This window comes from Thermobia domestica, chromosome 8, assembly GCF_964235325.1.
Source record: "Thermobia domestica chromosome 8, izTheDome1.hap1.1, whole genome shotgun sequence".
NCBI classification, from domain to species: domain Eukaryota; kingdom Metazoa; phylum Arthropoda; class Insecta; order Zygentoma; family Lepismatidae; genus Thermobia; species Thermobia domestica.
Window position 1 is genome coordinate 284,356,311 of NC_137461.1, and position 13,845 is coordinate 284,370,155.

General features: G+C 37.6%; 1 protein-coding gene across 2 annotated transcripts in view; it reads left to right on the forward strand.

Moving 5' to 3' along the window:
• Positions 1 to 13,845, forward strand: part of LOC145693652 (protein O-mannosyl-transferase TMTC4-like) — a 66,743-nt gene that overhangs the window by 38,005 nt on the left and 14,893 nt on the right. For both annotated transcript variants that reach the window (XM_081769866.1, XM_081769867.1), the window contains exons 11-12: positions 1,885 to 2,026; positions 11,623 to 11,737. In XM_081769866.1, the coding sequence (XP_081625992.1) occupies positions 1,885 to 2,026; positions 11,623 to 11,737 (257 nt within the window). The remainder of the gene's footprint in view (positions 1 to 1,884; positions 2,027 to 11,622; positions 11,738 to 13,845) is intronic.

A 13,845-nucleotide genomic window follows, 5' to 3' on the forward strand; every position in this document is an offset into this window, starting at 1 on the left:
GTGCAACGCTGTCACGGCCACACGATTTTCATACTTGCCCCATTCCGTATTGTATACTTACAACTGACACATTTATACATTTTCAGCTCATCCAGCAATAACTCACTCTTGGCGATACTGCTCTTGACGTCGCTCGCTTGTATAGGCGAAACTGCAGCCACCCTCAAAACTTGGGACGGTATTGATGATAAGACTAGGTATATAAAAAGCTTCATAACAGTGCTTCCGGATTTTTAGACTATAAAACCGGGACACCTTGTGAAAATTTACTGCGTATCTATAGTTATGAATTTACTTTTCCGTGAAATATCAGAATTAATTAGATAATACTTCAACGGTTACCAAAAGTGACACAGAAGAGATTATTTCTATTAATTGAGTATCAGTTACTTTTTTTTTTTAATATGGCACGAGAAATAATAAACTTCCGTTTTGGAGGAAAACCGGAACATTTTGAGCGTTGATCAACTTTGAAGGGAACAGATAATATAAATTCTGTACTGTCCTTGTTAAACCAGGACGTCTTTTGAGCTTTAGTCATAATCCAAGAACGAAATGTCGGGTAAAAAAACAGAATGATTATTTTGTACCGCCGTTCCATAGGTGTGGAATCTCTATTAGTTTTCAGTCGCTAATCTCATTTTTTGTTGCTAAAAGACATCATGGACTTCCTTCTGGGCCCTGGGGAAGGAAGGAAGCGGCCTGGGAGCTGCATGGTAGTTACTATCCCGGAATTTGCCTGTTATGAATGAGAAAGGCCTCACTCAAAGTGACTGGTCTAAAAGAGCTTTTACACTTTTTCGACCGAGTGTTCCTACCGGGAATCGAATCCGAAACTGTTCTCATCACTGACGAGAGCATTAGCGACTACGCTACGCGAGGCCGTTGTGATGGTTTGAAGTGAAGCTACGTTGGAACGAAAGGGAATACTTTGTGATATGCTAAAGCATTTTACGGGAACCATCTTAAGAACGTTATAGACATCTTGGAATGTATCTGTACCTGTAAGAAAAAGAAGAAAAAGGCAATGAATGTAAATCTTAAAATCTTATTACTGTTGTTTTCTGTAGTCTATTTTGTTATTTAATCTTACTTATCTTATAATTATAATGTTTCTTATATTTAAATTCCAAGTCTTAATATCTTAATGCGTTTAGTAAATGCTTATTGAGACATGGTCCTATTGTACTATTGATTCAAGGGCGAGAACAGCTTTTTCACTGAACTTGGAAAAAATATTGTCAGATGCAAAGATTTTTATACGGCGACTCCTCTCACGGATTGTGGTGTCAGTTGTGGATTTACGTTGGGTGATTCAACTTAAATTTATTTGTAGAAGATCATGCCACATGTCATTTGGGTCTCGAACTGGTTTCAATGATGGGCCGCAGTGGCTCAGTGGTAGCGCGTTCACCACTGGTGCTTGGAGTCCCGGGTTCGATCCCAGCCCCCGCCGATTGAACTTTGTGGTGGACAAACACCGTGTGCGTGGGTTTTCTCGGGGTTTTCCCGTTTCCTCCCACTTTCTTCATTCCACCATTTCATTCATTACTCATCATCATCATCACCGTCTCCTTTAGCCTAACCGGCATAATCGTTGGACGTAAAACTCAAAGATTTCATTTTTCATTTATTTGGTTTCAATGATGGGTGGCCGACTTCATTGTTCACTTGGACGTTGCCATATGATAAGTGAAGAATAGGCTATTCATCGATTTATGACTTAAGTTTTTGCCTTTCTGGCCAATTTTCGGCGTTCTGTAGCTCCAAAACAATTCATTCGTGCACCCATATCGGTCTAATATATATATATTGTTTCTGAACAGTTTTTTTTTTCAGTTATATGAGAAGCGAGACCTAATTTTTCATTATTCTTCTTTACAGGCCAGACTTCGCAGCTGCATGGATGAATTTAGGCATTGTTCTTTCAGGCCAAAAGCAACATCAAGAAGCAGAGAAAAGCTACTTTACTGCTTTACAACATAGGAAAAAATATCCAGACTGCTTTTATAATCTCGGAAATCTTGTATGTATGACTTCATATATGTATATAAGGTCCGAAAAAGAGTGTACCCTTTTCAAAAAATACTCTCATGTCCCTGATGTGATATTAGAATTCTTTATTACACCAAAAGCAAGGTAATATATCAAGTTTTTTTTTTTTCCATACCTTACAAGGATTCAGTATGTCCGTCCCTCGTGATGCGGCAGGTATCTAGTCGAATTAACATGTTTCTTGTAGCAGCAGCAAAGGCTTCTATGATGATCCTTTTTGCCTTTTCCTTAGCATAGGCAACCTGTCTCCATGAGTTGCATGTGCCAACACTTAATAGAGTTCTTGTCAGGTGGGTTGACCCCAAACTGCGATCGCCGAAAATTCTGTTGAACTACCATAACGGACGTTGTCTTTGCGCATTCCACTACACAAAATGTCTTCTGTTGTTGTGTGCGCGCCGTCTTGGAAAAAAAAAATCGTGTTTTTGTGGTTTTGGGATCTTTTGTCAAAACTTGGAGTATCTAATAGCAGTCTTTGCCAGTGACACCTCTCTCCACACATATTAGGCACCTAGAAAAAAGTAAAGAAAAGGGTACAATCTTTTTCGGTCATGCGCTATATCTGTGTATTTAAATTACTTTCCATAAAATGGTGCTGAAAGGAACTAAAACTCAAAATCAACTTAATAGCAGAAAATAGTTATATATATAAATATAAACAAACTACACAGCATAATAGAAAATGAACAATAAGTAATTTCGAAGTTACTTTTGCCAGTTTTTTAAAATTAATTAATGCAATTAGCGAATTTTCGGTAGCCAGGAAACCCGACCACGGAAAGTGATGTATAGCTCTTATCACTAAAAATGAAGCTGCATTTTAAGTTATTAATGAATTATTATTATTATTCTATATATTTATCCTGTCCGTGTCCATCTGTCCAGGAGACAAAAAATTTCAAGAACTACTTCATGAATCAACATCAAATTTGGCCAGAATGAAGAGGGTCAAAAGTTAAGAATCCCATTCGTTGATGGAAACTACAGGGTGTCCCAAAAGTAGTTATACACCCCTGCATTGATCAAGTATAACATTCTAGTTTATTGATTTATTTGCATCGACTGTTCCGGGCTTAAGTTATAAGTAAAAAGACGTTAAGAACAAATAAAGAAACTAGGTCTATCTGTTTAATAACAATAAGAAATGATATAAAATACAGTACGGGACTGTATACCTACTTTTGGGCCACCCTGTATGTTCAAACCGGAAATGGTAAAGATAAATTATTTCTGGTTTTTATGTTCACTGTAGAGTAAAAATGGTAATAGATAAGGAGAAGCGTTTTCCTGTAATCGATTAAGAGTGCAAAGAATATACAGGGTGTTACAAAAATGTATCACAATGTTTTGAGAAGAAATTTCTCACATCAAAATAAGAAAAAGAAAGTTCGTATGTACCTGTGCTCAAAAGTGGATAGTTTCGGAGTTATAGGGTGCCGAAAACGTGAGACAGGTTCATAGGTCCACTACTGTGGGACCTATCGTAGTCGGGTCAAGATATCACTGAGGAACTAGTATGTAAACTATCCAAATATCCATGTTTAAGAATGCTCCAGTACTTTGACACCAATTTTGAGAGAGGTGAGTGGAGACCCAGATAGCAAAAATGACTTGCAACAACTTACAGCAGATTTGCAATTCAAGTCTGGCAAACTTGCAGCAGACTTGTGATGCAAGTCTGCAAGTTTGATACAAGTTTAATGCAAACTTCCTAGTTGACGCTCTTCGAACTTGCAGCACGCCTGCAGTGCAAGTGTATGGTAAGTTTGCAAAGCAAGTTTCTGCAAGGAGTTTACTTGCACAACAAGCCTACTGATAGTGTACAGCAAGTCGGCAGAAGGTTAGTGCAGGTTTGACGCAAGTCTGCAAGGATACCACTTGCACTGCAAGTCTACAGCAAGTTTGTAGTAAGTCTTCTGCAAGTATATACTTGCATTGCAAGTCTACAGCAGGTCTTCAGCAAGTGAGTGTAGTAAGTCTTCTGCAGGTATATACTTGCATTGTATTGCATGCCTTTTACAAAACGAACATTTACTGTATACGAACAATCACACAGTATATTTTTCTGAAGAACTTTATCAAAGAATACAAGTTTAAAATATATATTATTTCTACATACTGGATACTTACGTAATTATGACACTGCACTTGTATATCCACTTATTTTAATGCTTCACACACTTCGCATCTACTACAAATGGCGGCCTGGCGGGGAGATTTCTAAGATTAGGCTTTTGTGCCACCTGTTGGTAGAAACTAGAACTGACACACTTGCTACAAAGTTGCAGCAAGCCTCCGAGGCAAGTAAAATCTAGCAAGTGAAAATCAAATTACGACATTTGCGGGTAACTCTTTCAAAACGCCTGCAGCAGGTGTACAGTGCACGGAAAGTCTAGCAAGTTAAAATCAAATATAGTGAAAGACTTGCTGCAAAACAACATGCTATTAGGGGAGTGATCAGGTACTCCCAAACAGCCTCTCTAAAAACGATTGTGCAAGTACCGGAGGTTCTGAAAGTTGGATATTTGGATAGTTCACATACTAGTTCCTCAGTGATGTCTTGACCCGACTACGATCGGTCCTGTTGTAGTGGAACTATGGATCTTTAAAGTTCATTTCTTCACGTTTTCTGCACCCTATCATTAAGAAACTATGCACTTCCGACTACAGGTCCATATTAACTTTTTTTTTTTCCTTATTTTGATATGAGAAATCGTGTCCCAAAATATTGTGACAAAAATTTTGTAACACCCTATATTTCATCTCCATCCTTAACTCTCTAATAACTCCGGGAGTGATAGAAATTTACTATAACTTTCGGTTTCAGTATTGATCTCCATACAGAAAAAACGAAGAGAAATATAGAGTAGCGTTTTTTGAATCTATTTACCGTTATAAGAATAGGTATCAACACCATATTCAAACCGAAAGTGGCAGAAATCAACCACTTCCGGTTTTAATGTAGATTGTTATAGAGCGAAAACTGTAACAAATAGCGAGAAGCGGTTTTCTGCAATCAATTAAGCATCCGAAAAAGAGGTTCCATCTCCACTCTAATCTCTCTGCTAAAACCGGAAATGGTAGAAATTACCCTTTTCCGGTTTTAACTGACAACTATAGAGTAAAAGCGGTAATAGAGAGAATCAGTTTTGTTCGATTAATTAAGTATTCCAAGAATATATTCCATCTCCTCTAATCTCTCTACTAACACCGGAAGTGGTAGAAATCTAATACCACTTCCGATTTCAATATTAATTGGGAAACTGTCAAGCCATGCTAACCAAACTCTTCACTTGGTATAGCAGTCTTTGCCACTGACACCTCTCGCCACCTAGAAAAAAGTAAAGAAAAGGCTACAATCTTCTTCGGTCATGCGATATATCTGTGCATTTAAATTACTTTCCAGCAACCACCGAAAGTGATGTATAGCTCCTTCACTTGGGGTGGACATTTAAGAATGCATGTTGTTCGCAGTGTTAAAAAGCAGAAGTCATTTCCCTAAACGCTTATTCAGATAGGAAGGGGAAGAAGTAGGGAGAACAAAATTAAGGATTTGAAAAGTAGCTTGGAAGCACCCGTGTGGGTACCGTCTTAAAATATGTGCGCTGGTGGAAACACATTTAAGAACTCAATAGGAATTAATCAGACCCTGACCAAAGCTGGTTCACAAGAAGAAACTGATGATCTTAAGAGTCTTCATCCGGCGAAATTGAAATACCGCTAATTTTACAGTAATTATGTGATATCTTCAAATAGATAAAAGATAATTGAAATATGGAGCAAGAGTGCCCTAGACAATATTATTTTGCATGAGGTACCGTTATCACAAGTCACCTAGCGGCTTTCCGTTTTCAGCTGTTTAGAAACGCGAAAATAAATGCCGATTTTCAAAATGGCTCGAAATCGAAAGCAGATAAGTGAGTCGTGATAAAGGTTTCTCCTGTAAAATAATATTGTCTAGGGCGCTCTTGTTTCACATTTCGATTATCTTTTATCTATTTGAAGATATCACATAATTACTGTAAAATTAGCGGTATTTTAATTTCGCCGGGATGAAGACTCTTAACATGGCATCCATGAGATATCCAGAACATGTTATACAGACTATTTAACAACATACAATAGTGCCTTTTGTATATGTAACCATCATGAATGCCCACAAAAGTAGCTGTTAGGAGAGGTAAACTTTCGTACAGATGGTGATTGTCTGTCTGGGTATTGTTTCCTACGCTTGCTATAGATCCTGGCGTAGCTATACGATAGTCGTTTCCTGCTGGCAGTCAGGCGCCACCCTACCGTGTCTCATCGTCCTCGATAGGTCTTAGATCCGGAGACTTAACAGCCCAGAGTAGATGACTTAACCAAGTAAAGCACGCTGGGTTGCCCTTCTAGTATGAGGGCGCGCGTTATACTTGGAATGTACGGTGCATCAAAATGTCCAGATAAAATCGGATGACAGAATTGACACATCTCCAGTCATCCTACTCGAAATGAAGGATGCAGGTGAGCAGTTGCGTATCCTCATACTACAATGCTAGATGTGAGTCCTGTAGGGAAAATCCTAGTATACACTGGATTTTTCCACTCAGCTGTACTTTTGAGTGGTCCCGGGTTCGATTCCCGGTGGGGTCACTCGATCAAAAAAGTGCAACACGCTTTTTCAGGCCAGCCACCCTGAATGAGGTTTTCCTGGATTTTCCTCATTCACACCAGGCAAATACCGGGTGGTACCTAACTTATAGGTCCCAGGCCGCTTCCTTCCTTCCCCAATCCTTTCTTCCTTCCCTTTCCCCGGATTGTGTGCTCGCCGAGGGACGCCATCCCTCAAATCGTGAAGGGCTAAATGGCCTTAAATGCCGAAAGCCCAGAAATCTAAATCCTAAATCCTAAAATCCTAAATCACCTGTACTGCTAGAGACACAACCACTCAGTTCCACCATCGATGTCAGTTAATTGCACAATAGATTTTTGCTGGCATCGTCCCGACATTAGAGACATACAATATGATCTACATGTAACTTTGTTTGTTGCAGTAAATTCGAGATCCTTCAAACCATTGCAGCATGAACTCTACAGTGGGCGATGTGCTGGGACCATCACACTAAGATCAGATGCCCTGTGCAGACACTTTCGGCGTTGTGAACTTCGTATGAATCGAATTATGCATACGTGGGTTCGTAAATGTGTTTCCTCCTCCAGTTTTATTTCCCCTTTTATATTTCGATCTTTAGCGAAGTCCTTCAACAAACATTAGAAAGTGAGAGAGAAAACAGAATTAAGATAAATAAAGGCACCACAGATCGGCCATGGAAGTGTTAAAAATTATTTATATTTAGCTTTCTTTGACGACCACGTTTGAGTTGAGAAATACAGTACCGTAAATGCGGGCTACTTGGACCCAATTTTGCAACAAATTCGTTCTTTCGGCCTATTTTCATCCACGAAAACTCGAAAGTTATTGTCATAACCCATATTAAGTGGAACTACAGGCTTTATTGCACATATCGAGGACAGTTTTAGTTACATATATTGAAAACAAAGCACAGGCGAGTATTGTAAAAAATGGGTCCAAGTAAGACTCGCGTTCGGGCTACTTGAACCCACACCCATATTTTCCTACAGAAAACCATTGAAATCTGCTCTGAGACTAAGTAGGACGTAGGTGTTCCAAGAACAACACTTTTTATTTACTGCAAACCACAAAGAGAACATGTTTAGAGGTACTATCAAATATAATGATTGTAATAGCTGATTACGTTTTCTTCTGCAGTTGCACGAGCCCTACTTATATTAGCAGCGAATCTAGTCGTTGACTGGAGGTGCATTTTCTAAAATAACTTCACTCAATCTCGACTGGGAAGATTGTCTTAGAAAGCAATGACAGTTCTCCCATGCATGGCAAAATAGGACTTCACAATAAATCTAAAATCAAGTTAATTAACGAGGAATCCGAAATCACAAACTTTATCAAGATGACTAGCGAAGGCTAATTCTTCTTCTTCAGTGAACACTTTCAGATGACCCGGATTCTGCCTTGACCTGTTCTTTAATCTTCTTTCTATGGTGGAACGACTTATCTTGAAGTGAGCTTCTGTTTCTTTTCGCGACATTTTCCCCGACTGAATTGCTTTTAAATATTCTTCAAGCTGTTATGAAAAATCAGCATATTTTCGACCTGCAGACAATCTTTTATATTGATGTAGCATTTTGTACCGGTATCCTTAAGGAAACAATGAAAAGTCCTTACTTGTGTGACACGTGACAACAGACCTTTATTTTTCATTGATAAAGATAACAAAGGATGGGGTGGGATAAAGATAACAAAAGATGTGGGACAAAATATCCATGTTTTCCAGGTCATATGTACACACTTCATATACTGTATAATCTAATTACGCACACATCTAATTGTATATGAGAAAGTTTACCATGTCAGTTTCATTAACCTATATGTAACTACTTATGTGTTTATTTAGCATTGGTTCCACTTCCTTGCAAATAGTTTCCACACATAAAAGTTTGGCGGTCAATAAATACACTGTTTTCGTCAATGACCTTTCTCACCAATGCTGCTCAATCCTAGCCCACCACAGAACTAGTTTCAATGTGTGTACACCTGTATTTTGATCCCATCTAACGGATCTAACTCTGAACTCACTCATTATTGCATTGCATATGGGATTTTAAACGAGTTTTTGGTATGGGTCCAAGTAGCCCCTTAAGGGTCCAAGTAGCCCGCAATTACGGTATGTGAGAGCTCCCGTCAACTGTCTCGAAGGTCTTCATCTTCCCTTTTCTTCAACCAACTCTTAAGGTAACCAATCAAATTATCCCATCTTTCATGTAATTGGTGACCAGAATTCAAATATATATAAAATATATTTACCCGTTCTGATTCTGTATATTTTTCAAAATTTACCTTTCTAAGTTATTATTCGATTTGTGTAAGACGATCACGTCATTAATTTTGTTTTATGTTTTATTAATATTGTCTTTTAAATGCTTTGATTTTCGTTTTTATAAACTTGAATCTTCCACTCTTTAGGTCTACTCAACGGCTGCTCTTGTCATGAAATCATTTTTAATTAACTTATTTACCATTCTTTCCAGTTAAAATAGTTCGAGTTACCAGAATCGTTTCTTATACTCAGACATAGCAGTAAATTTTACCCATTTATACCTTGGAACAGTACATTTTAATTTAACTATCTTTATTTTTAGTAATTCTTACAGTTACAAAGTTAAACACATGATCTCTCACAACAAGATATAAGCATTTATTTCGTAATCTCAAATGTTCAGATATCAAGAATGAGAACTGAGTCACATGAGTGTATTGTAAGGGTTATTTATATTTGAAACACATAATACCATTATCAACATTTGTCTTTCCAATACTTTTTGACAACCATCTATCTTCGATAATTCGTTTCCAAGATATTCACAATGCTATCTAATTTCGTCACACCACATTGTATTAAGATGCTGTATATGTCGCTATTTGTCACTTGTAGTTTCCAGTAAACAATTTGCTTTTGTCTACTTTGTATGATTTGTTTCCTAAGGGAGTTATATCTATTTATCTACTATCTCTCTCTCGATACTCATACTCACATATATATACATACAGAAGCGGTTGTTAAAAAATTAGAATAATATCACTGATTCTTTCTTACATAACTTTCGGCAAAATATTCCTTCAGAGTTCGCATCTCAATATGAAGTTGGCGTCATGTCACTTGATGACTACGAGTTTGTTATTTAATGGGTGAGAAATAATGAGAAAAAAAAAAAAAAAGAATTAACATGGTTGTCATTAAATACAAATACCTAGTTTTCATGCTCATCAGAGTGGCATAGGAAGAACAAAAGGAAAGAAATCCCAGAAGGGCTTTCGGTCATGAGTCGTTAAAAATGTGTGAAGAATATAACTTACATTGTTATTTATTATTGGTTTGATGGAGAAGTTTGTCCCTTTTTTGGCGCTAGATAGCATTTAAACGCAAAACTAAAGTGTTTGCTACATTATGTGTAAAATGTTGCTATTCGATGACAAAAGAAACTTCCGTGAGTTCACAGGAAAACAAAATGAGTAAACATGTTGTTTACATTTTGTGCAACGTGATCAATGGCAGAAAATAAGGAGCACTTCCGACATATATCTTTTTTATTTCCGAAAAAGGCCTTAGGCTAGAGTGCCATTGACGATTCCGCGTGCCGTAAATGGTTCAGAAAGTTTCGTGAAAGCAATTTTAATGTTAGTGACACCACGTTCGTGTCAACCGGCCAAGGCTGATAGTAACAAAATATTGCCTGTAACTGAAAGTGATCGGCATAAAACAACTCGAGAGACTGGGGAAATTCTTCAAATCAGGCAGGAGAGTCAAGGCGATTATGTCAACTTGGAATAGTTAGCAAGGCTGATGTATGGGTACCGCGTGATTTAATGAAGAAAAATTTGATAGACCGAAATTAAGCTTGTGATTCTCTATTGAAACGGAATGAGTTCGAACCATTTATAAAGCGGACTGTTACAGGTGATGAAAACTGGATTGAGTATGACAATATTAGGCGTAAGAGATCATAATATTAGGCGTAAGAGATCATCGTATTCGTGGGTTTTCTCAGAATATTCCCGTTTCTTCCCAATGCTCATTCTACAAATTCTTCTATCATCATCGTTGTGATGGACAAACACTGTGTGCGTGGATTTTCTCAGCAGGGTTCTTCCACTTTCTCCCACTTTCTTCATTCCACCATATCATTCATTTCTCATAATTCCCGTCTCCTTTAGCCTTGCCGGCATAATCGTGGGACGTAAAATTCAAAGATTTCATTTCATTTTCTTCTATCAGCATTCACTTCCCTTAATCATCGTCTCTCATAGACTAACAGCATATTGTGGGACGTTAAAGTGAAAGATTTCATTTCATTTCATTTTTTTGTGGTCTATGGAACCCGAAAGTTGACTCCCGCATTCACAAAAGCTTTCCATTGACTTCAGCTCACTTCAAATCGTGATACCCGAACAATAGTTGCATTTTCAACCGTTGCGTGGAGCCTTGTTCATAGAGGATAAAATAAGGAAACAGTAATAACCGTCCCCAAACAATAATAATAATAATAATAATAATAATAAATTAAAAGATACTTTCTACTTTCAGTTTAACGTCGTGAGATTATGTCCTTTAGGCTAAGGGAGACGATGTTTAAGGCAAATGAATGATGATGGAAGAATTGGTGGAATAAAAAAGTGGGAGGAAACGTGTGTTCCTTGCGAAAACTATCGGACACAATGTTTTTCACCACAAATTTATTTGGTGAACGAAGAACCCCGCTCTACAATTGAGCCACTGTGCTCCCTCAAGAATTAAAATAATCAGGAATAGAAGAGCAGCTAGTATTAATTCCTATTTTCATTCTCGGCGAGCAAGGCTCCAGGGTAGACCCGAAAATCTGAAATTTCAAGGATTATTCAGAATCAGAATTAGACGTGAGATGATTATTAATATTTGTGAACATGCTAATGTACTACATATTGTTAACGTTATTATTTTTTCTTTTTAGTATTTAGATCAAAAGCAATACCAAGATGCCTACAGGGCGTGGAGAAACGCTACAGCACTCAAACCAACACATACTGTAGCGTGGAGCAATATGATCATCATGTTAGATAGCATTGGTAAGTATTCTATAGAGCTACATAATCTCTGTGCATGATTTCTTGTGTAATGTGTAACAGGAAATTCTTAACTAAAATTCATTTCTGTTGTTCAGCAACCTATCGAAGAACAAGATTTTTCAAAAGACTTTTAAGAAAAAGGAGTAATATGGGAATATTGAATTCCTGATACCAGACTCTTTGGAAGTAGGTGCCCCTTTTCGTAACGTGTACTACTGCAGAGGTACGCAATATAGAAAACATATCAGCTTTATTTACAATAGCCTTCACCCGCATTAACACATGTTTGCCGACGAGGTTCCCAGTCTTATCCATGAAGAAACGTGGCTCTTGAGAATCAGTGAAGTCACGAAAGGTACCCCCACACCATCCCTGTTTTTCAACATCCTGTCTTTCTGGAAGTGACTTAAATGCATAAACATGTGGTAGTCTGATTGTGCCTAGTCAGGAGAATATGGAATGCGAGAGTATATCATACTTCACACTTAGATTCATAATTCTGTAAGATCAGATTAGCGGATGGTATATAGCTAGAACCGAAAAGGACTACAGGAGATGATTGACAAAATAGTTGACACTGGGAAACTTTATGGAATGCAAATCAACATCGAAAATTCGAAAGTCATAAGAATATCCCGTGGAAACGCGCCTTTACGGGTCAGAGTAGAACAAAAACAACTTGAAGAGGTCGATGACTTTAAGTACCTGGGAAGTATTTTGACAAGAGACGCTTACTGTACCAAACAGATGGGGTCAAGAATTTCTGTAGCTAAAGAAGCATTCAGTCAGAAAAGATCACTTTTAACAAACAGGATTATTATTGAACTAAGAAAGAAGCTAGTCAAATGGTTATTGCGTGGTTTAGAAACTTGAACATTAAGGAAGTTAGAGAAGAAATAGTTAGAGAGCTTCGAAATGTGATGTTGGAGGAAGATTGAGAAGATAAAATAGACAGAGACAGTAACAAACAAAGATGTTTTAAAACGGATAGGAGAGAAGAGGACACTTTTAGCCAGCATCCTTCGTAGGAAGGTCAATTGGATTGGAGATATCTTGCAAAGAAACTGTCTTCTTCAAACGGTCACGGAAGGAAAGCGAGGAATAGGAAGAAGAAGAACACAAGTGATTGATGATTTGAAACATAGAAGAAAATATTGGGAGTTAAAAGAGGAAACTGAAGATCGAGAAACATAGAAGAAACATTTACAGGCCCAAACCTAAAATAAAAATAAATAAATAAAATAAAATTTTAAAGTCTCATTAGTCTCAGGACTTGTCAAAAGACAGAATACTTAATAATAATCCTTTTCTTGCTTTTCTGTTTACCAAAGACGGCTCTTTTTATACAACAGTTGGTGAATTTTCGTAATTTCTGCACAGTACGTGTCGAACGTTAATGGTTCCACCATTGGAGTACTTGAGTGTTGTTCATCTCATTAAAACAATACTTTCATGATCTCACTTTTTGGTTTTGGAAATTTTCGGCAGTGGGGGGTTCATAAAATCTAATCACTGCCATTTCCCTTGTTATCTACAAGATCCCCTTCTTATCAAACACTATCTTAGGATGAAGTAGGGCTCATTTTTATAACAATCCAATAGATTATACAGATGTGCATCCGTTGGTGTTTGTGATGCTCAGTTAGTGTCTACAGAACTTTTTATTATTTGTTTATTTATTTGTTTGCTCTACATGGTTGGAAATCTTAAAATGGAGACATTGGACTGTCGCGTAAACTCTGTTAAGATGGTGCGTGAATTTGTTTCCACACGTGCCTTTAAGCCTCGTTATCTACTATTGACGTGTGTCCTGTCTTTCTCTTCTAGACTGGTTCCTGGAACCAGTGACGCATTGACTATTATGAGGATGAGTCTGTGCCCGATCCCCTCATCATGTTACAATGTTTCTTATTATGCCTCAGTTTAAACTTACGCAGCAGTACACTCTATCTCAATATGCTTTACAGATCACTGAAGCAAATCCTATGACACGTACAGTTACACTTCCTGCATAACAATTGCCTGCTGAAGTGACTTTCAATTGGTATTACTCAGAGTTCCATTGCTCCAATAGAATGGGAACCAGCGTTAAATGTAGCCATTTGTGC